The sequence below is a fragment of the Nicotiana tomentosiformis genome, chromosome 8 (genome assembly GCF_000390325.3).
Source record: "Nicotiana tomentosiformis chromosome 8, ASM39032v3, whole genome shotgun sequence".
NCBI classification, from domain to species: domain Eukaryota; kingdom Viridiplantae; phylum Streptophyta; class Magnoliopsida; order Solanales; family Solanaceae; genus Nicotiana; species Nicotiana tomentosiformis.
Window position 1 is genome coordinate 94,713,590 of NC_090819.1, and position 22,775 is coordinate 94,736,364.

A 22,775-nucleotide genomic window follows, 5' to 3' on the forward strand; every position below is an offset into this window, starting at 1 on the left:
TCGTCGATGATCCTAGGTTTGCCAATGCGTGTGCTTCTGTGTTATCTTCCCTTGGGATATAAGTAATTGACCATCCCAAAATCACGCCAACAGAGCCTGAACCTTTACCACATATTGTTGCGTGCGCTCCTCTTTGGTCTCGAAGATCCCGTAGACCTTATTTACCACCAGCTGTGAGTCGTATTTGATTTCTATGACCTTGGAGTAAAGTCCCCGGACCAATTCGAGCCCTATAATCAAAGCTTCATACTCTGCTTTGTTGTTAGTTAAATAGACCGTCCTAATGGCTTGCCTTAGGGTTTCCCCCGAAGGCGTGATTAAGACTATACCGAGCCCGAACCCTTTTACGTTGGAAGCTCCATACGTAAATAAGTTCCAAACCCCTAATGTCGATTCTGATACTATTACTGCCTCCTTGGTTTCCAGAGGAAATAATCCCGGACTGAAATCGGCTACGAAGTCAGCCAAGACTTGTGCCTTAATTGCAGCCCTTGGTTTATATTTTATATTGAATTCATTCATTTTGACGGCCCATTTGACCAATTTACCCAAGAGCTCAGGTTTATGGAGGACGTTCCGCAAAGGGAAAGTAGTCACCACGGCTATCGGGTGGCATTGGAAGTAGGGCATCAGCTTTCGAGCGGCGACTATGAGAGTTAAGGCCAGTTTCTCCAAATGTGGGTAACAAATTTCTGCTCCATTTAAAGTTTTAATAACATAATAAATAGGAGATTGCGAACCTTTATTCTCTCGGACTAAAACCGCACTTACCGCAACTTTCGAGACCGTAAGATAAACCAGATACGTTTTATGTTCTTTTGATTTTGAAAGCAATGGAGGGCTTGACAAGTATTTCTTTAAATCCCTCAAAGCCTACTGGCACTTCGGGGTCCATTCGAAATTATTTTTGTTTTTGAGCAGTGAGAAGAAACGATGACACTTTTTTGATGATCGGAAAATGAACCTGCTCAAAGCTGACAATCTCCCCGTAAGCCTTTGGACTTCCTTCACGTTTTATAGTGGTCCGGGATATATTCTATGGCCTTGATCTTATCGGGGTTCACCTCAATTCACCTTTGTGATACCAGAAATCCCAGATTCTTACCAGAGTTGACCCCTAACGCGCATTTCTTGGGATTAAGTTTCATATTATGATTTCTTAGGATGTCGAAAGTTTCTTGCATATGTATAAGATGATTACCTGCATTTAAAGACTTAACGAGTATATCATCTGTATAAACTTCCATAGTTTTTCCTATTTTATTTTCAAACATCATGTTCACGAGCCGTTGATAAGTGGCTCCGATGTTTTTCAACCCGAAGGGCATCACATTATAGCAATATATACCGAAATTCATTATAAATGAAGTTTTTCCCTGATCCTCTGGGTTCATCTTAATTTGGTTGTACCTAGAATAAGCATAGAGGAAACTCATTAACTCGTGTCCAGTCGTGGCATCAATCATTTGATCGATGTTTGGCAGTAGGAACGAGTCTTTTGGGCACGCCTTGTTAAGATCTTTATAATCTATACACATGTAAAACTTATTGTTCTTCTTAGGAACTACTACTACATTGGCTAGCCAGTCTGGATATCATACCTCTCGGATCGAACCGATATTAAGTAAGCGGGTTACCTCTTTTTTGACGAATTTATTCCTGGCTTCGGCAATCGGGCATTTCTTTTGTCTTACCGAAGGTATGCTAGGATCCAAGCTTAACTTGTGTACGGCTACCTCTGTCAGGATGCCTGTCATATCCTCATGTGACCATGCAAAACAATCGACGTTAGATTTAATAAATTTAATAAAGTTGGACCTGAGTTCTGGTGCAGTCATGTCCCCAAGTGAAATTTCCTTTCTAGGAATTCTTCGATCAATGCCACTTGCTCCAGCTCTTCCATTGTCAACTTCGTTGTATTGGTCTCTTCTGGAACTTGGAAATATCTCGGAACCTGATAATATTTCAACGCCTCTGCCCCCGGGCTAACTTCATCTAGTTCGGGAGTAGGTGTCGGTCCCTGTAATTTCTATGCCACATGTTCCTTTTATTTGCTACTTGAAACTAAAATTGCATTCATCTCCTTTGTCGTTGGTTGATCACCCTTTATCTGCTTAATTCCTTCGGGCGTTGGAAACTTCAACAATTGATAATACGTTGATGGTAAATCTTTTATCTCGTGCAACCATGGCCTTCCCAGAACGATGTTGTATCTCATATCACCATCTACTACTTCGAAAAGAGTTATTTTATTACTCCTTCAGCGTTCGTGAGTAATAAAATTTCTCCCCGGGTTGTCACACTTGCGAGGTTGAATCGGCGAGGAGCTTTGTGGATGGAATAATGCTTAATTCCTTCGGGCGTTGGAAACTTCAACAATTGATAATACATTGATGGTACATCTTTCATCTCGTGCAACCATGGCCTTCCCAGAATGATGTTGTATCCTATATCACCATCTACTACTTCGAAAAGAGTTATTTTATTACTCCTTCAGCGTTCGTGAGTAATAAAATTTCTCCCCGGGTTGTCACACTTGCGAGGTTGAATCGGCGAGGAGCTTTGTGGCCGGAATAATGCTTCCGATAAGTTTAGCTTGCTCCAATACTCTCAATTGTATGATCTTAGTCTAACTTCCTGGATCCACTAGAACACGTTTAATCTTAAAATCTAGCACATTTAAAGAAATTACCAGTGTGTTGTTGTGTGGTAGCAGCAATCCGTCTGCATCCTCCTCCGTAAAAGTGATATCGTCTTCCCGAAACCTCTTGCTATGCGTTATTGATATTTCATCTTCTTTGATGTTGAAAAGGTGACCCTGTTAATCTCATTCCCTCCGAAGATCATGTTGATTGTTTGACGCGGGGGATCTTCTCCTGCTTTCGAGGGCTCCGCATTGTCCCGGTTACGATCATAATTGTTCTTAGCTCGGTCACTCAATAATTCTCTAAGGTGACCATTCTTCAATAAAGTTTCCACTTCTTCCCGGAGGTGTTGACAGTCCCCTGTCCGGTGGCCATTCGTCCCGTGGTATTCACACCACAAGTTGGGATCCCTCTGGCTAGGATCAGATCTCATCGGTTTCGGGAACCGTGCTTCTTTGATATTTCTCATGGCCGACACCAACTCCACTATACTGATTTTGAAGTTGTATTTCGTTAACTTGGAGTAAGAAGGATCCCGCGATCCTGACACTTCTTTATCCTGCAGCGATCAATTGTTCAGACCGCGATCAGTCCTCTTGTCAACGGTGAACCTGTCCGCTGTCTAGGAACCTCTGTTGCGGCCTTCGGTCAGTTCGTAGGGCAAAAACCGGCCCCTCAAACTTCGTATGTCCGCGTCATAATCATCCTTTGATTTTTCTCTATTCTTTTCTTGTCCTTTGGTCGACGATGGAAAACCAACCTGATCTTCTTTGATCCTTATTTTTTATTCATATCGGTTGTGGACATCCACCCACGTCGTTGCTTGAAACTTGAATAGGCTTTCCTTCTATTTTTGGGAAGCGTTTGAACTCCTCAGATTCAATCCTTTGGTGAATGCTTCAGCTGCCCATTCATCTGGGACAGCCGGGAGCAACTTTCTCTCCTTATGGAGTCGGGTAACGAGCTCTCGTAGCAACTTGGACTCTCCTTGCGCAATCCTGAATATGTCAGCCTTTCGGGACTATACTTTTCTAGCCCGGGTATAAGCCTTGATGAAAGAATCTGAGAGCATTTCAAAGGAGTCTATGGAATGCTTGGGTAACAGCAAATACCACGTCAAGGCTCCCCTCGTGAGGGTTTCTCCAAATTTTTTTAGCAACACAGATTCAATTTCGTGAGGAGCTAAAACATTTTCCTTTACCGTCATTGTGTAGGTGGTAATATGCTCCTGGAGGTCTGAAGTTCCATCATACTTTGGCACTTCAGGCATTTTGAACCGCTTCGGGATTAACTCTGGTGCCGTACTTGGCTTGTATGGCAATGGAGTATATTTTTTCGAGTATGGACCTTTCAGCACTGGTGGCGCACTTGAGATCTGGTCCATGCGGGCGTTCACTTCCCTCATAAATCGTAAAAGTTCATTCTTGAAAGGATCATTCTCGTTGTTGAGGCTAGATCTGTTCCCCCTACCCCATCGGAGCCAATTTCACCCCTGGGAGTATTGTTGTCGACCCTCTGCATCGTTTGATTCGTGGGAATCCTAGGAGGAACCGGATCTCATCTGTTTGCATTATTTGAAGCTCCCGACAGCGCCTGCTTTAACTCCATCATGACCTTATCCTGTAGCGTAAGGTGGCCTAGAATAATCACATGTTGCTCTTGCAAGACTCTTACCGCGTCAACGACATGTTCCTCATCAGCATCATCAGGTGTGGTCTCCCGAATATATCGAGGATATTGCATGTCATGCACCGGTGTAGCGTCATTCCCCTCATTATGGGTGTCACTGATTGAGTCCTCAAAATAAGGTTGATCCCCTCGAATCTTGGGGTCGTGCATGTCGTTAATAGTGTTATTTGCCATTTCTTATTAATTTTTCTAAGGCAAAATAATCAACACGTTAGTAAAATAGGCAAGGATCAATTTAATTACACGACTGTCTAGGCCCCACGGTGGGCGCCAAATTATTTACTTATAAAACGGTGCAGTTAAATTTATACGTGGTTTCTAGACAAATGAATTAATTTGATCCTGAAACAATAAATTGAAGAATTATGCAATACTTAGCTTTAGGATATAGACGAAACAACAGAAACAACAGTTCCGGAAACAGGGTTTTCGGGCACAACAATAATGAAATCAAAAAGTAAGAAGATAAGATTGTATTGAGCTTTGTATAGAATGTAGCGTATGTTTGTGAGAAAACTCATGTCCTTTACATTGACAACTGAGCTCACTATTTATAGCTATGAAAGAAGTCCTAGGATCGTGCCCTTCTTTAATGTCAATTATGAGGGACATTGATGAAGATGCAACGGTGAACATAAATGTCAAATTCCCTGTAACGGGTAATTGCTCTTAATGTCATGAAATATTCTCTATTAAATGCTACCGGGCGAAGAGCATTTATCACATCTTTATGAGTGTTATTCTTTCCGGTGACAAACGAAACAGTTGCCTTCGGTCTTTGGCCATCCCCGCCTTGGGTTTCACGTGTCCCTTTTTTGGACGACCACGTGTCATAGCATATTTTGCCCTATACAATTTTATATTTGATATTGCTTGAAATGAATGGTTTATTCAATTTTATATACTTCCTTATACGCGATACACTTCAGATATGTTATCAGTTAGTTTTATCCTGAATGCTTCTTCTTATCATTGTGGGATATGAGGAAATTTCAGTCGACGCCTTAGTTTCATGACTATCAACCAAATAATGTTTAGTTAAGAACCTGGAATGTTAGAACAACATCTTTGGTAGGATATTACACTTGAGATAAATGAATTAGTTTAAAATTGAGATATCGATCGGTAAGAACCTGCAAATATATAAAATGGCAAACGAAATGTAGAAATTATTCAAATTTCGTAAAAGAATTATGCGCAAGATCTCAAATATTCTCGCTAGGATTTTCAATGCCATTAGATAAAAGGAAAGGTTTATTTTTAAACTTGTACAGTCAAAGTCAAAATATAAGAGCAAAAACTCAATTCAAAACGCATATTGTCATATGGAAGTGGAACTCATTCCTCTTTTTTGTTCCTTGTTAGATTTCCCAGTACATTGACATCATGGTTAGCTGCAACTGATCAAAATTCCAATTCTACCAACAATATGGGTCGTTTAGTTCAAAATTAGGATATTCCACGATTATGATCTTAGAATTAAAATCAGGACTATAATCTGTATAACTTATCGCACCTTCAATAAAAATAATATCGATTTAGCGAATACCTCCAGCCAAATACAGGATAAATTTAATTCCAAAATTTGTATCGAGATAATCCACCTCATCCCTTGAACCAAACTACAGTCTCTATAATCCTCCTATTATTCTTTTTCTATTTTTTCTTAATTAACAAATAGCGTCAGCCGTGGATGAGTAGGCTATGAACAAGCTGCCCACACATAGTTGATAAGTAGTAGCTAACTAATGAGATTATTATCCTTGAGTTGACGACTCCAATTAAAAATTGCGAATTATTTTGCTCCATATTAAATCATTTGTAGTTGGAAATTAAAGGTGAACCAAAGAATAGTGATTCGTGGAGAGAGGCATTATAATGGGGGATATGACTCAATGAGTCTATCCAAAAAGAGGGGACCTTTGACATTTCGAACATAGTGCCTAAGCAGAATTCCTAGTTATATCAGATTAAAAACTTGCTTGACTATAGATTATGATTGGTTCAATTTTCTCAATGAACTCAGCAATATAATAATTGTCGTCTTCATTTCAGATAGCTTATCAAGAAAAAATTATCTTGAGATATAGAGAAAGTGATCCAGTCAATGCCTCAACTTCATCAATAACTAAACAGGTATTAATATTATTCAGAAGGATAAATATTCTTAATTGAATATCCCATGACATATTAAAATAGATACTCCTATATTAAGAGTGTGTTAGTTCTGTATCGTCTTAATTTTATAGTATGATCCACAAATAATAACTATGCTAAGGTCTAGCTGAAAAGGGATAATTAAGGAGCAGAGTAACCAGCATAAAAAACTAAAGGAAGGGATTTGGCAGCACATAATTTGGGAATTCAATCTTCTATCAGCACTTATCCTTTAAGAATTCACCTTTTTCCTTTTCAAATTTTTTGAGCATATAATATTAGCCAAGCATGAGTAGGCTATGAACAAGCTGCACATGATTGAAGCTAACATATGACACGGTTTATGCTGTTTTGAGTTGAGCTTTTGAATTATTACTCACCAAATCAAATAAATGATAGTTTTGAAAGTTATTTTAAAGCTAGGAAATGAAGATGATTTCAGGAGAGGCAGCATAATTGGAGATGCGACTCAATGAATCTATCCAAAGAGAGAGGACTTTGTCATAGGCTGATTGATAAGACCTAATCACAATTCTTTTTCTATATTTGATATTCAAAAATTGCTTGACCAATGAATGGATTATTCAATTTTATATACTTCAGACATGTTATCAGTTAATTTTATCTTGAATGCTTCTTTTCATTGTGAGATATGAGGAAATTTCAATCGACGCCTTAGTTTCACGACTAGCAACCAAATAATGTTCAGTTAAGAACCTAGAATGCTAGAATAAACATCTCTGGTAGAATATTCCAAGGCATACATGTAGGTACACAGCAAATGCAAAAGGCAAATAAGGGAAGCAGATACTGCTTACCATTCCTGATACAGTGATACGTTTATACCAATCCATTAAAACCTCTAAAATTAACTTTGAAGTGTTATCAACAAATGGGGGCTGCATTCTAGACAGGAAAACAAGATGAATAATAAGCAGCTCCCCGAAAGTCTGATGATTCAAATGTTTGTGTTCTGTATTATTGGCTGGAAACAACAGCATTTTCGTCAACTGGTGCAGGATCAGCCACAGGTGACTTCTTTGCAAGGGACTTGGGTATGTCAATGTCATCTTGACAACAACGTTGCTGAGGATGGGATAGAAGTGTGCAGATATGACGGAAGAGGACACGAGTAAGCCCCTGACCACTCTCAAATATGAAAGCCTCATATTCGCTGACAAGTTCAAGGGCCTCCACGAGGGCATCATACACCTTCTGAGGACAGTTGTCAGGTCCAGGCTTGTCGTGGAGGTAAATTACATCCAAAGTGAAAAGCTTCTGAGTAGCAGGCCATTGATGCTGTGGTGGTATTGACGACCTACAATATAAGAGTATCTGCATATATTGAAGAGAAGCATGAATGAGATGCTTCCCGTGAAATGCACATCTAAATAGCTACTCAGAAGGCAAATATCATTTTAAACACTAAAAGACAGATATAGCAAGCACTCCCATGGAGCATAGTGAGAGCATATTAACTATCAACTAAGGTTCAGAAGACCCACAGAGGCATCTCGTTCTCAACTTTAATGTACTGTCGGATATTCTGTCACCTCACTAGGCTGGTTTACTTTTTCCCTTTTTTATCTTTTGTTTGAACTAGGCAGAGTTACTTGAAATCACTAAAATTATAATATCCTGATTAGTACTAGCATGAGGCCATCACAATGCACAATGTTTGCAGCAGGATAGCGTAGGTGCAAAAGGGCATCTCTATGTACTTGAAGCAGCACTTTTTTGAGATGCCAACTTCATTTGGGATTGGCAACTTGCAAGGGAACCATATAAATGATTAATCAAGTGAAAATAGTTAAGATTATTGTTCCAGTTCATTTCATGATATACTCTTTCGTTACAATAAAGAATGGATCTCTTACGTTGAAAAAGGGGGGGAAACAACTTCTATATAGTAAGCTGAATCTAGTGAAATGATGTTAACATCCTATAACCCCTTCATTTTGGAAACAAGTAAAGAGAGAAAAAGCGAAAACAAGAACAAATATCTATTTATATCATGTGACTTCCTTCACTTCACCTCTTCTTTGTTTTTTTCGTTTCATATGAACAAAGAAGGGTTACTCCCGTGTACAAGAGACATGTCAGACAAGAAGCTACAAGTAACGATGTCCCCCAAAACAATAATGAAGCAGGGATTCATGTCAAAGCCTTACCTGTCAGAGGGAGATCAAGGGAAAGCATTTATAAGGTTGCTATGCAGTAAGGATGATTTGTGGAATAGTTTTTTTTAAGAAAATAAAAAGTCAAATGATATAACAACAATAATAATAGTAAGTTGAGAAGTTGTAATTAGATGTATTTATAAGAAGGAAGGTACTAGATGGAAAGTAATCAATAGAAGTCACGTATCCAAAGTCCAAACTAGAAAGTAATTTCTAGAAAGAGTACTTGAGCACTGTAATCACCTAGACAAGTTGACAACAAGTGGCAACTCCTATACCACCTCATGAATGGCACTTCCTCTGCCCCAAATCAAATGTCCCTTTTCTCTTTAGTTTGACTATCTGCTGCCTAAAAGAGAGTTTTAACACATACCATTTTACTTCTTTTTTTTTTACAAATAAGTTCTATCCCATTTTATTTAACCAAAAGGGCACATGCAGCCTATTTTGACACTTCTCTACAGCTTTTCTCAACTATTCCTGGATAATATATACATGTTCCCCGATCCAACTCTATGTAAGAAACATAGAACTACTATCTTAATCCATGAGGCTTACATGAACTTCCATTATGCGTGGGCGCGGTAACTCCTAGACCATTACTTATTACTAGGGTAGTCAAATTTCGCACATATAAGTGTAACCCTTCCAACCCGTCTAGGCTGAAAATAAATTCATAGATGGGTCAATTTGGGCACAACCAAAAAATAGCATAAAATTTTTGGTTGGTTCGGTCATGTTAGGTATATTTCTTTCTCTACACTTTCACACACTTCTTTGAAGAAAAGAAAAGTTGCTTCTCGTTTGATTTGGAGTTAAACAAATTATTAAAAAACAAACAAGCAAATGAAAAAATGAGTTTGAACTGGGGTTGGTTTGTGGCCCAATTTTTAGCCCAAAGATCCAAGCAAACTTTGGTTGGGTTGAGTCATGACTCGTGCAGTGACTTAACCTGTTTTAAGTAGCCAAATTTGGCCCAACCCGCCTATTTGACACCCCTACTAATTACTAATTAAGCAAATGACCGGTAAAACAATGTCAAGGGCTGACATGTATAAAGTGAAGTTGCCCAGATAATTCTATGGAATATCTCACATCCTTACATCTGCTGTCCAAGAAAGGAGACAGGTCCACCAAGAGTGCCATTTCATAAGCAAAACTACTGTGTTGTCCTAGCCTTTTCCTGTCTCTCCACCAATCAGAACCTAAACAGATTTCTGAAGCGCACAATGATATATTCAGCCGAGGTTGAAAAACAGCCTGCTAAAGCCATATAGACCGGACTCCGGAGGGTTCTCTATTTCTCAGTTTTTAACTTTTTATGCACGATTCCGGCTTTCAACACATTTCAGAACTCAACTCTCCCCTTCCTCTTTGCTTTGTGAAGTACCACATTAATGGTCATCCCAAAGGTTGAGCCAAAGAGAAGAAAATGCCATGTCATCAACCTTTTTTTTTGATAAGGTAAATTGTATTAATCAAAAGGGAGAGAACTCCCGTATACACGAAGTATACCAAAGACGTAGAAAATTTAAATCACAATATGATTCTCTACAAAAGTCGCCCAATCTTCTATACAAGTAGGGGCTAGCTAAATGAGTGCACCAAAAAGTGATCAAAGATAAAAGACTATTCTTAAGATGTGAAAAAGGAGACTCAATCTCCTCAAAAGCTCTCCTATTTCTCTCCCCCCATACTACCCACATGAGAGCTAACGGGGCGAACTTCCACGCCTTTTGCTTTCTTCTTCTACGAAAACCGTCCCAGCTATATAACATTTCTTTTACCGTGCTTGGCATCACCCATTGAACACCAAAAAGATTCAGGATTGCCCTCCACAAAGCAGAGGACACAGGGCAATGCAACAAAAGGTGATCAACTTCTTCCCCTGAGCTTTTACACATGTAGCACCAACTAACAAGTGTAATTACTCTCTTTCGGAGATTTTCAGCAATCAAGATCACTCCCCTCGCCGCTAGCCATGCAAAAAAGCACCTTCGTGGGCGCCCTAGGAATCCATATCGAGGAGTATGGAAAAGTGGTCTCCTCTCTCACCAACATACTCTGGTAAAAGGACTTTACGGTGAACAAACATCGCCACGCAAGCCCCATCTCCAAGAGTCGCAGGATGGCTGGAGCCTGTCTTGCCCGTATAGCAGTGCCAACAAATCTTGGAGCTCCGCAATCTCCCAATCTTGCATGTTCCTTCTGAATGAGAGGTCCCATACTAACCCCCTTCATGCTCCTTACGAATCTGTTGGACCATCAGTTTCTTCTGGTTTGAAACTCTGAAGACGTGGGGGAAGGAGACCCTTAGAGTATCCTCTCCACACCACCTATGATTCCAAAAGTTGATTCTCCTTCCATCTCCCACCCTGTAAGTGATGTTGCCACTGAATGCTTCCCAATTCTTCATGATGCTCCTCCACATGCCACACCCGAAAGGTGTTGTGATCGCCTTGGTCCTCCAACCCCCTCCCGTTGAATCGTACTTTTTTACTGACCTTACTCCATAGAGCATGCTCTTTTACCCCGAATCTCCACAGCCACTTTCCCATTAAAGCTCTGTTAAATACCCTAAGATCTTTCACTCCAAGTCCACCCCACTTCTTTGGGAAAGTGACTGTCTGCCAATTCACTAGATGAAACTTTCTAGTTCCATCCGCCGCATCCCGCAGAAAGTTCCTTTGAAGTCGCTACAGTTTTTCTGTGATGCTCACCGGTGCTTACAACAAGGATAAGTAATAGGTGGGCATACTCGATAAAGTGCTTTTGATAAGCACTTCCTTACCTCATTTTGACAAATACCGTTTCTGCCACCCTGCTAATCTTTTTTCAACCCGCTCGATCACTGGATTCCGAACCGTAGTATCCTTATATGAAGCGCCCAAAGGGAGGCCCAGGTAAGTAGTGGGAAGGGAGCCCACCTTACATCTGAAAACACAAGACAAGGCATCAATATTAGTAACCTCACCTACCGGGAAAATCTCACACTTGCCGATGTTGATTTTGAGTCCTGATACTAACTGAAACCACTACAGGACCTGCTTCAGGTAGGTCAACTGATCCATATCGGTATCACAGAAAACCAGTGTGTCATCCGCAAAAAGCAAATGTGAGACTCTTCGGGCACTGAGCACCCCAATCGGAGCTGAGAATCCTCTCAAGAAACCTCTGCCCGCCGCACGATCCATCACTTTGTTCAGAGCATCCATCACTAGAATGAATAACATGGGGGATAGGGGGTCACCTTGCCTGAGACCCCTGGAGCTACCAAAGAAACCACACGGGCTACCATTAACCAGGACAGAGAATCTGACTGAGGAAATGCAGAACTTGATCCATCCCCTCCATCTTTCCCCAAACCCCATCCGCATCATAATGAAGTCCAGGAACTCCCAATTGACATGGTCGAAAGCCTTCTCAAGGTCCAACTTGCATAGTAAGCCGGGTTCTCTATTTTTCCTTCTGGAGTCTACAAGTTCATTTGCCACCAAGGCAGCATCCAGGATCTACCTACCTTCCACAAACGCATTCTGGGAGGACGAAACAGTCGTGTCAAGAACCTTCTTAAGTCTGTTGGAAAGCACTTTAGAAATAATCTTGTAAATGCTCCCCACGAGACTAATAGGCATATAGTCTCTGATACAAGATGCACCTTCTTTCTTAGGCACAATAGTAATAAAGGAAGCATTGATACTTCTCTCGAAAACACCATTCGCATGGAAGTATTCAATGGCTTCCATCAACTCCCCCTTGATGGTGTCCCAAAAGAGCTGATAGAAAGCCAAGGAGAAACAATCAGGCCCGGGGGCCTTATCGCCAGCACAACTCGACACAGCCTCGTGCACCTCCTCCTCCTCGAAAAACCTTTCTAGCCACTCGTTGTCTCCCTCCCCTATATGGTTGAACTCTATTCCCCCCAAAGTCGGCCTCCAACTAACTTCTTCTTTATATAAGTTCTCATAATACCCCGCTATCGCCCCTTTTACCTCCTCCTCTCCCTCAATCCTCACTCCATCCACAACCAAGGACTCTATGATGTTTCTCTTTCAATTTGCGACCGCCACCCTATGGAAAAACTTGGTATTCAAATCCCCCTCCTTTAACCAGAGTGCCCTCGATTTTTGCTGCCAACTAGTCTCCTGAGCTATTGCTAACTCGACTATTTCCCTCTTAACCTCCCCCAATCTCTCTTTCTCAGATTCATCTAACTCCCCCGCCCCTTCCCCTCTTTCTAAATCCCCCAATTCATACATAAGCTCCCTCATTTTAACCTCTCCCCTCCCAAAAACCTCCTTATTCTGCCTAATAATATCTCCCTTGAGCAATTTGAGTTTCTTCGAAAGACAACATGAAGGTGTCCCCGATACCCCGTAGCTTGTCCACCATTCTTTCACCTTGTCACCGAATCCTGGCACTTTCAACCACATGTTTTCGAATCGGAAGGGAGCACGCACCCCCTCCCTCTGCATCCATCTAGCAAAATAGGCAAATCATCTGAAGTCAACCTAGGTAAAGGAATCTGCAGCACATTCGGCACCAGCTCATCCCATGAGGGAGATGTCAGGAATCCATCAAGTCTAGACCTTGAGTTGGAATCCTCCGCCCTGGCCCAAGTAAACCTTTTCCCTGACAGAGGAAGGTTAATGAGAAAGTGATCATTGATGAAGTCAGAAAACTACTCCATGGCCCTCGAAATCACACTACACCCTAATCTCTCCTCCGGGAATCTAATAGTGTTAAAGTCTCCCCCTAGAACCCATGGAATGTCCCATTTCCCCATAATATTGGCCAGTTCCTCCCAGAAAGACACCTTGGACCCTTCCCCTACCGGCCCGTACACTCCCCCAAATCCCCACTCCACCCCACTCACTCTATCTTTGACGAGAGCTGCCAAAGAGAAAACTCCCGTCCTAATCTCCTTTACCTCCAAGCTTTTATCATCCTACATAAGTAGAATGCCTCCGGTACCTCCCGCTGCTGGGACCCAGTCATATTTCACCCAACTACTTCCCCAGACACTTCTCACGATCGCATCCGACAAAACTTCCATTTTGGTCTCCTGAAAACAAACTAGGTTGGCACCCCACTCCCTAACTCCCACTTTGATGATGGTCCTTTTGTTTGGGTCATTCATCCCCCTCACATTCCATGAAAGGATCTTAACTTCCATAAGCGACAATAGCCCTCATTTCCCCACCCCCCCTAGCCGAGGTCCCTTTCTCTCTGATACACCACTACATCCCCTAAGTTATTTTGCCTAACACATTTACCCAACTCACTCCCTGCACCATCGTAAAGAGATTGTTGCTCAATCTCCCTCAACAGTTCTAACACCCTATCTTCCTTTCCTTCAACAGAAACACCTAGAAACTTCCCAAAGTTTAATAGTTTATCCTCCATCCAGAAAGATATCCCCTCCTCCGATCCTTGACGAAATTGGGCAGGCTTCTTCTATATGTACCCTTTCCTTGCTACTACCAGAGGAATACAAGACCATAGCATTGCTAGCACTAGGAGTTTTAACCTCCGAAAGGGTCTCACCATTTCCTTGAGGGGCATGGCTGCTATAGGAATGTCCAGAACCATCAGTAGGGTAGCATGGCTGAAGAGAGCATGGAACCCTTGGCGGCATATTAACTGAAAGTACTGGTCCGACACTAACATCAATTGGGGCATGCTCAACAATCTCCCCAGAAGAAGAAGAAACTTTAAGTGTGACCTCAGCACAACTAAGCCCAGGAGCAGGCGAGGGGTTGATGGAACTGGGTCCATCAGAGGCGGGGGGCCGTGGATTAACAGCACCATCCTTAGCCGGTTCTGCCCCTGCAGCAGCGGCCATCGTAGAGGGGCACAGGTCACTAGAGCTCGGTGAAGGAGTGCCACTGTGTGAAGCACCATGGCCAGAGGAAGGAGGAACGACTGTTCTCATATGCTTAGGAGCCTTATCATATGCAGCTTGAAATAAACCGGGCCCCTTAGGATCAATTCTAATGGAATTGGGGAAAGTTGTTGGACCCATGTGAGGAGGCCCAGGCCTATACTTGCTGAAAACTTGCCCGGCCCTATGATAAGTAGAAGAGGATCAGGATCGTCCCATTCTGCCTTTCCAGCCCGCATCACTGACCAATTCACGTCTTCTCCTCCTGTTAAAATTTTGTCTTCCTCCCCCAATTTCAAACCTCCCGTCTCTTCTCGATCAAACGTCTGATTCCGGCTTAATCCAGTGATCCGGTGAGCCCTCCCCTCCCCTCCCTTCTATTTGACCTTCCCTTTTCTTCCGTCGCTATCACAGGCATAAAGAAAGGGCGAAATTCAGGGCTCAACTAAACCCTATAACTCAAGTAGCCATCTTCCACCACAGTGGCAGGGATTCTGCCCCCTTTTCTCACCACAATCCTCACTCGCGAGAGATCATGTAAACTGCAAGTGACATCAATAAAACCCCCACAGATTTTCCCTATCTTCTTGAATAGGTCAAGACACCAAAGATGCACCGGGAGACCCACCATGTTGACCACCAATGTTTCGCCAGTGAAGCGAGGGTCAAGACACCCATCATGCTCCACCCATCTGTCTAGATTTAAAAAGTTCCCATCGAACCACATATTTCCTCTGACAAGAATTTCTGAAGCTTGAAACTTGTCAACAAAACGAAAGAGATATTGAGTGTCCCCCAATTGCGATATTTTCAGCCGTCCTTGACGTTCCATGCCTCTGCTGCCCAGTTCCTAACAGCCTCCGGAGAACCAACCCATTTGGAGAAAGACCTAATGAGACTAGATTCCAAGAAACCCTTGCACCTGAGAGAGTGCTCCTCGGACAGCGAGAAGTGCGGCTCATGTCCTACGTCGAGCTTTCGATGGCATCTTCCCCCAAGTTCTAGGGCTGGCCAAGAGACAGCTTTGATAAAAGACATGTTTTCCAATTTTCTAGATTCTAGAGAGAAAAAAGAGCTTCTCTCTGTACAATCCATTATATTCTAAATGTGGCTGTCCCGGAAAAACTGGCCGGAAAAAACCTCAATAGTTGGAATAACAGTATTCACAGTGGGTGAAAACAGTATATAGGAAGGAAGGTTTTCTCGTACTGAACAAAGGAAACAATCGTCAGAATCTGGGGTTTAAAGGCCGGAAAAAGAAAAAGTCGTCGGAATTTGGTGAAGCTGGCACGGGATGGCTCGGAAATGCCTCGAGAAGAGGTTGTCCGAAGAAAAAAATTTGAAAGGTCGCCGGAAAAAGCCACACGCGCTGGCGCGTGGCTGAGATCTCGCCGGAAAAATAGGCAAGTTGGTGGCGCGTGAGGGCTCGGTTGCCGAAGAAATTTACTGGGTTTGGACGCGGGGAGCTTGGCTCTTGATGGGTGTGGTGGAATTTTAGGAAGAAGAAGACTTAGTACTCATTTCAGAAGCTTAAAAGAAACAGGTTTCCTATTTAGTTAGGAAACCTTATGGCCTGGGTAGGTCCCTTGACTGTACGATTTGATAAATAAGCTTACAAACCGGGAGGCTTCTCTTTTTCTTTGGTTCTCTTTTTCTTTGGTTTTACCTTTTGACTCCAGATTCCAATAAATCCCATAAATATCAGCAGCCGGTCGCTCTTGACTCGTCAACAACCCAGAAGCAATAAGATGTTCACTGCTAGAGTTCTTTCAAATATAAGAATGTTTTGGTAGAAAACAATGACTGGGGTTAATGAATAAAATGGACAAATTAGTGGCACCAAGACAAGCTAATCTGGAACTTTTTGCCCCATCTACACTCGAAAAAAATTATCTATATGGTTACTTGACAGAAAATAAGCTAGAGAATAGCTAGATGAAAAATTGCATTCAAGTGATATATCTCTACAGTGTTACAATCAAGCAGTTTATTGTCTGTTCCATGCATGAATTGATGATATTTGACGAAGCACCGTATGTGCCAGCTACATTTTTAGTTTTGAAATGTGGCTTTCATAAAAGGAGAAGGATAGAGTGAGTATCTGGCTTCAAAGAAACTGTTCTCTTTTAAGGTAGTCTCATGTGTAGCATAAGCCCAGTTAAGCATGCACCAGCAGAAATTCAGGAAGAGACTATAAAGCAAAAACTCAGTTGACATTTTAACCATTCAAAGTCACTATTAAGGATATGTTACAGTGAAAAAATGGGAAAAAATGGGAGCCTACTAAATACATTTGTGTTTTAACATGAAAATGGTTACCCAGCAGAGAAAATGAAAGGCAACAAAACATTTGTGTTATAACATGGAAAAACTTACCACCCGGAGTATCCGATTTTGAGCACGTGATTTCTTTGCTTCATGGGCAGCGAGCCGAAATAGTTGAGTAAGATCAGCGTGGCCACAAGATGAATTTACTGTGAGACCCCGAAGAGCAGAATTGGCCATCTCAATGTCACTGCTGAACTCTTTCTGGAGCTTCACAAATAGAAAATTTTGGAGATCGTTTAGTTCCAATGAAGTTGTGATCATATATAGCAACTGCTAGATAGAAGGATCATGAAGGAAATATGGTGATGAAAGAACAACTAAGCGAAGCGGAAAAAAAATTGACTTGAATTTGCACTATGTAAAAAAACCAAGTACACTCTTGGCCCTACCAATTCGCCAAATTCCCAATGCTTTTTAAAAAACTATGCCGAAATAGAAGACAAGACATTTTTGAATGAAATGCACAAACACAAAATTCTAGAATTCAGCACATTCTTGGACAGTTCTCATAGTAGAATCAAACAAGTATACCTGCCACTTAACTGGTAAGTATTCCCAACAAACAAATATTTCTAAGGTCAATTTAGAATCAAAAACATACACAGCAGCAAACAATCAACCACTACTTCAGTTTCATCTTGCTATTATAAGGCACGCACAGTTGACTGCTAAAGGAACACTTGACATGCAGGATAAGATTATAAAGAGAGATTCTTTTTTGAAGTATCAAAAGCAGAGGGTGGATGTACAACTAAAGCTATGGGTTCGGCTGAACCCAATAACTCCTATATATGTGTCACGAAATCTACTAAATATGTATAAATATTATATTTCGAACCCAATAACTCAAATGGTCAGTGTCATCCCGAACCCATAAAGCTCACATCTCGGATCTGCCTCTGAACATAAAGTATTAACTCACTAAGTGCAAAGCATGGCCAACGCCAAACCCGAATAAATGGGGTGGGATGCAGTAGGTTACTGTCAGCATAAAATTAATCTAACTTTGATGGATCCAATACTGAATGAGTAGAGTGGAATAGATACAAAGGATACAAATAGCCGACGCCAGCTGGATTTGGATTGTGCATAGTTAATTGACTGATTGACATAGTATCAAATAGTATTGAAGAAAAAAACTATATAAATTAAAATATTGAAGTAGATCCATCAAGTCCTTTATGTGACACAATATGTTTTTTGAGAGTCTCAATGGCTGTTTTGACACATTTTGAAGTGCACGTCATCATTATCTATGAAAATGAGCTAAAATGTCCAGTTTCAATCCAGAATTGGTTAATTTGACTCTCGAAAAATCTCAGACATAAAAGGAATAGGCAAAACTGAGTGATCTATCAACATCAAATTACTCGTAAAAGAAAAGCAAAGGAAAATCAGTGGGGCCACATAAGCAAACTGGAAACAAACAATAAGCATTTCAATGAGGTCTTGCTTCTATTATCTCTATTCCTACTCGTGTCTTACTTACAGTCTATTTCCTTGTAAAATTTTCCCTGAAATTATACGAGTGATCGGTTTCGATAAGGAGCCACATACTACAAAGATATACATACTGTTAATAAGGATGTCTGAGGACATAGTGTCCCCAATGATACTTTCCTTTCACAAGGATTTAAGCAAAAGTTACACTTATAAGGATTTATACTTACCCACGTGTGACCTAGGAGTCAATGAAATGGGTGAAAACCATGCAAGACTATAGTTCCCAGAAGATTATATGCTAGGCGATGCTCCTTGGGTGGAAGAGTTATCCGTTACAGTATTGGTGGGAGGTAGCAGGTACCAAGTGAAATAGTTGAGGTGAGTGCAAGCTCACCCGAACACCATCATTACCAAAAACAAAAGAAAAAGATATGTTCGTATATATTTATAATTGCTATTGTGGAAAACTTGGTCACATCTTATATCAAATCTTCCAACTTTTCAACCACTTATCAATGAACATTCCCAATATTTGGAACTTGTATATATGAGGCTTGCACCTCAACAAAACTATAAAATAAACCAATAATTGCATAGCGAGTTCCTGAGAAAATTTGTCAGCATTCCTATTTCTGATCTATCAAACTTAAAGCTTGGGGAAGATTTCTATAATCTCAATTAATAACCAGAAAATTACAAATGTTGTGAGAGAGCATTAGGATCAATTACTAGCATTTACTGAACACGTTAACAGAACTCTTTACTTTAGTTTGAGGTTTAGATGAATTACAGTCAAATAGTCTAGGGATAAATAAACATTATGTCCTGCTTAGAGCAGTGTTTAAAAAAGCGCACGCTTCCTCGCTTTAAGCGAGAAGCGAAGCGAGAAGGGGCACGCTTCAGCAGGGTGAAGCGACTCAGGTGTAGAAAAGCGACCGCTTCCCACTAAAAAGTGAGAAGTGGGAAAGCGAAGCGAAGCGAGAGAAGCGCCCGCTTCTGTGTTTTAAAACAGACCCAGCCCTATTTTATTAAAAACGAGATTTTGTGATTAAACACTAGTCTTTCATTAATTGAACAGCTGCGACTAGGGTTTTAAAGCAGAGACACTGGTCGACTTCTTCTTCTTCATCGACTTCTGATTTCTGAAAGCATCAACTAGGGTTCTTCTTCTTCTTCTTTAACTTCAAGTTCAAGTCTTCAACAGCAACAGGTATGTTCTGATTTTTTTCCTCTTCCTCCTCCTCCTCCTCCTCCTCTTCTTCTTCTTCTTCTTTCACTGTTTAAACGTCCAAAAAGCAGCGAAATGCTGGCGAATTTTTTTTTTTTTTCCTTCTGTTCTTTCTCAGAAAATTACTGCCCAAGAATAGAATGCTCATTTTATGCTTTAATTGATGCTACTCTTTAGTTTTTAAATTGAAGTATTGAACATTTGCTTACAATTACATGTGTTGTCTATGCAGTATTTATTTTAAATTTTTTTTTTTAAATTCCGCTTCACTTCAAAAAAGCGAGCGCTTCGCTTCTCGCTTTAAGCGAAATGGGGGTTGTCGCTTTTCCTCGTTTCACGCTCTTCATAACACTGGCTTAGGGAAATAGAGCAACTAGAAGGCCAAGGTAGTGAGTGATGATGCCCCAAGAGCTCACCATCACGTCGCATAGCTGCTAAGAAGTCACCCCGGCATCCTATGACAAGGTCACGTGCTAAGGAACTTTAAGAGAAGCTAGTTGGTCTACAAATTACAATTAAGTGCTTTGTACTGAAGGTGAGCTAAAAGACATGAAAATATCTCATAGGTACTTCAATGTGCTTGTGACATCATTGAAAGAGCATACGGAGGCAACTTGGACTCGAGGAGTTGCTAGAAACGGAGTTCAGGCTCAAGAGTCAAGCCTAGCGCCCTGCAATGAAATCTAAAGTCAGAACAAGTGGCCCATTAACTCAAAGCCACGCAATGCACTGGACTATGTCCCAGCGGGTGGTTTTGTTTGGTTTTTTGTCAATTGCCTAATTTGGAACCCAGTACAAATAGACCCTTAGACTCATTTTTTCATTAAATTGGTTGACACTTAGATGGTAACCGAGAGAGGAAAAAACCCTCTCTTTTGTTCTTTTTTGAACTCTTGATCTTCACAAGATCTTTTTTTAATTTTATGAAGTAGTGATCTAAACAAGGTAATTTGATTCCTTGTTAAGATTTCTTGACTCTTTGACAAACTTGATTGACTTTTTATTCTAATTCCAACGTTCTTCGTTTTGATAAATGCATTGTACGATTGAACGGGAATTCAGGGTTAGTTTCCCTTTTTATTAGTTGTTTGAATATTGTTAATGTATTCAGTTCCATATACCGTTTATTATGTTAATTTCACCCAACACATATCTTTATTTTGACTATGCGTATTGTTCTTTAGATTATTGAATAGAGTTAATTGCAAAACTCTAGAATTAGCTAATTCAATATTCTTCCTCCATCGAGAATGCTCTCAGGGAGTCATTGATTTACTTCACGTGGTGACAGTACATAACCTTCTCTTATATTTTGTTGAATGGGAGGGAAGTAAATAAAGCTGACTCCTCATTTTCATACAAATCTGGAGGGGATAAAACATTAAACACGAATGAATTGCCCATCCTCCACCTCTAATTCCTTTGTTAATTTATTTCCCGAGCAAACAAAGTAAGTCGAGTAGCTAATTCACAGTTATTTTACTTCCCCACCCACTGCTACACCTCACTTGGTGTAAACTGGAGTGCAGCCATCTTATCCACTAAACTCTCTAGAAGTTATTTCTTTGAGTCAGAGCTAAAACTTAAAACATAAAACAGAAGGACTGGGAAACAACGGCATGGGAACCATGGGACCCCTTAGTAGTAAAGGGCAGACAAAAGTGCATACCTGCACACCAACTGAGGCCTTTTTCTTTTTGGAGTTTTCCAATTACTTTACTAATAGAAAGGCTTCCCTTATTCAGTTGAACTAAGCTACCGCATGAACAATGGATCCGCTGAGCTAGGTAAGCATCCAGATCTTGATCCAGAGATATTGCTTCAGAAATCAACTGAGCTCAGGAAATCACGTTAAGACGTCGATCTCCCCAACAATCACAACGTTGAATTGATTTCTCTCTCTTTCTATTCCTTGCAAATGGAGATAAAAACTGCGCACCATCTGCCCTAAAGTTATTCAAATTCCACCTCAGAGGAAACAAGAGGCCTCCTTTTTTCAAGTTTCTGATTTCATGCTATCACCATATCTAAGGAAAGCAAATTCAATTTCAAGCTCAAATAAATGGTTTCTGCGGCATTTATGTCTCCTATTTTTCCACCACTAAATATAGAGTTGGGGAAATTCTTCTTTCCTTCTAGTCCTCTGAAATGCACACAAATAGTTTCTATTTTTCATGAAAAAATGCCTATTATTCCGTTTCAGGAACATCGTATCTATTCACAAGCTCAAGAACCATACACACACATCCGCAGTTAACATGGTATAAATGTTTAATGCCCTCTCCCCCCAAATAAAAAGGAAAAATGTTACCCAAAGTTCCAGTAACTAATAAAAGTCTCCTCTCCAAGTATTCGAACCAAATTTTCTTTAGTACCCAAATACTTAAACACCAAACAACAACAACAACAAAAAACTAACCTCAATCCTGAACTAGTTTGGACCCGTTTCATTCCAATTATCAAGCAGGAATAATAAAGAGGGAAATAGTGAATTTGGAAAGGAAATTAGGGAAGTACCAGGAAAGCGGATTTGGCAAGACCAGCAAAAGCAAAGCGATGATCAGGGCTGATAGTGAGTTTGGCATTGATGAAGAGAATGATGGCTTGCTTCATAGCGTCCAACCTCGTATAGGGTCGCCCACCAGCTGTAGTTGAAACTTTCATTTCCACGAGTGATTCACTGTCCACATCTATGCAGAACAGTATGTCTTCGCTCGCTAAACGATTTGGTTTTAGACTGTACCCACCACTGTCTTCTACCTCTATTACCTCCATTTTCTCCGGCACACAAATTGATCACCCTCCCCTCTCTCTCAAATTCGAACAGTCTCTCTTTTCCCAATAAATTTTTGCTGCTGCTTCTCTCTCTCTCTCTCTCTCTCTCCTGCCTGATTTTTCCTTCTACTTTTTTTCTGGCCTGATTTTTTTTCCTTCTTTACGCTCTTCTTTTATTTTCATTTTCTTAATTTTTCCTACATTAAATGGTCGTATCTGCCCTTAAACTTTAGGAAATTGTCTAAATTTGCCCTTCATTATTATTTGTGGTCATATCACCTTTCTTGTTATCGAAAAGGCTAGATTTACCCTTAATTATATCGGTTCTAATGTTTTCTTTTGATTCTAATTTTAAATGATTTTTTCTTACTACGAGGAGTATCCGATTTAACCAGAATCTAGTTTTTTGATTCATTTCCGGATCAGGATCTTTGGCTTATGACATA

At 40.7% G+C, this 22,775-nt stretch overlaps 1 protein-coding gene across 1 annotated transcript; it reads right to left on the bottom strand.

Moving 5' to 3' along the window:
- Positions 1 to 7,195: 7,195 nt before the first annotated feature.
- Positions 7,196 to 22,475, bottom strand: LOC104088300 (uncharacterized). The gene is made up of 3 exons (XM_009592955.4): positions 22,072 to 22,475; positions 16,932 to 17,090; positions 7,196 to 7,826 (listed from the first exon to the last, which is right to left on the bottom strand). Exons 1-3 carry the CDS (start codon positions 22,327 to 22,329, stop codon positions 7,470 to 7,472), a joined length of 774 nt encoding a protein of 257 aa, XP_009591250.1. The 5' UTR covers positions 22,330 to 22,475; the 3' UTR covers positions 7,196 to 7,469.
- Between the last annotated feature and the right edge of the window lie 300 nt (positions 22,476 to 22,775).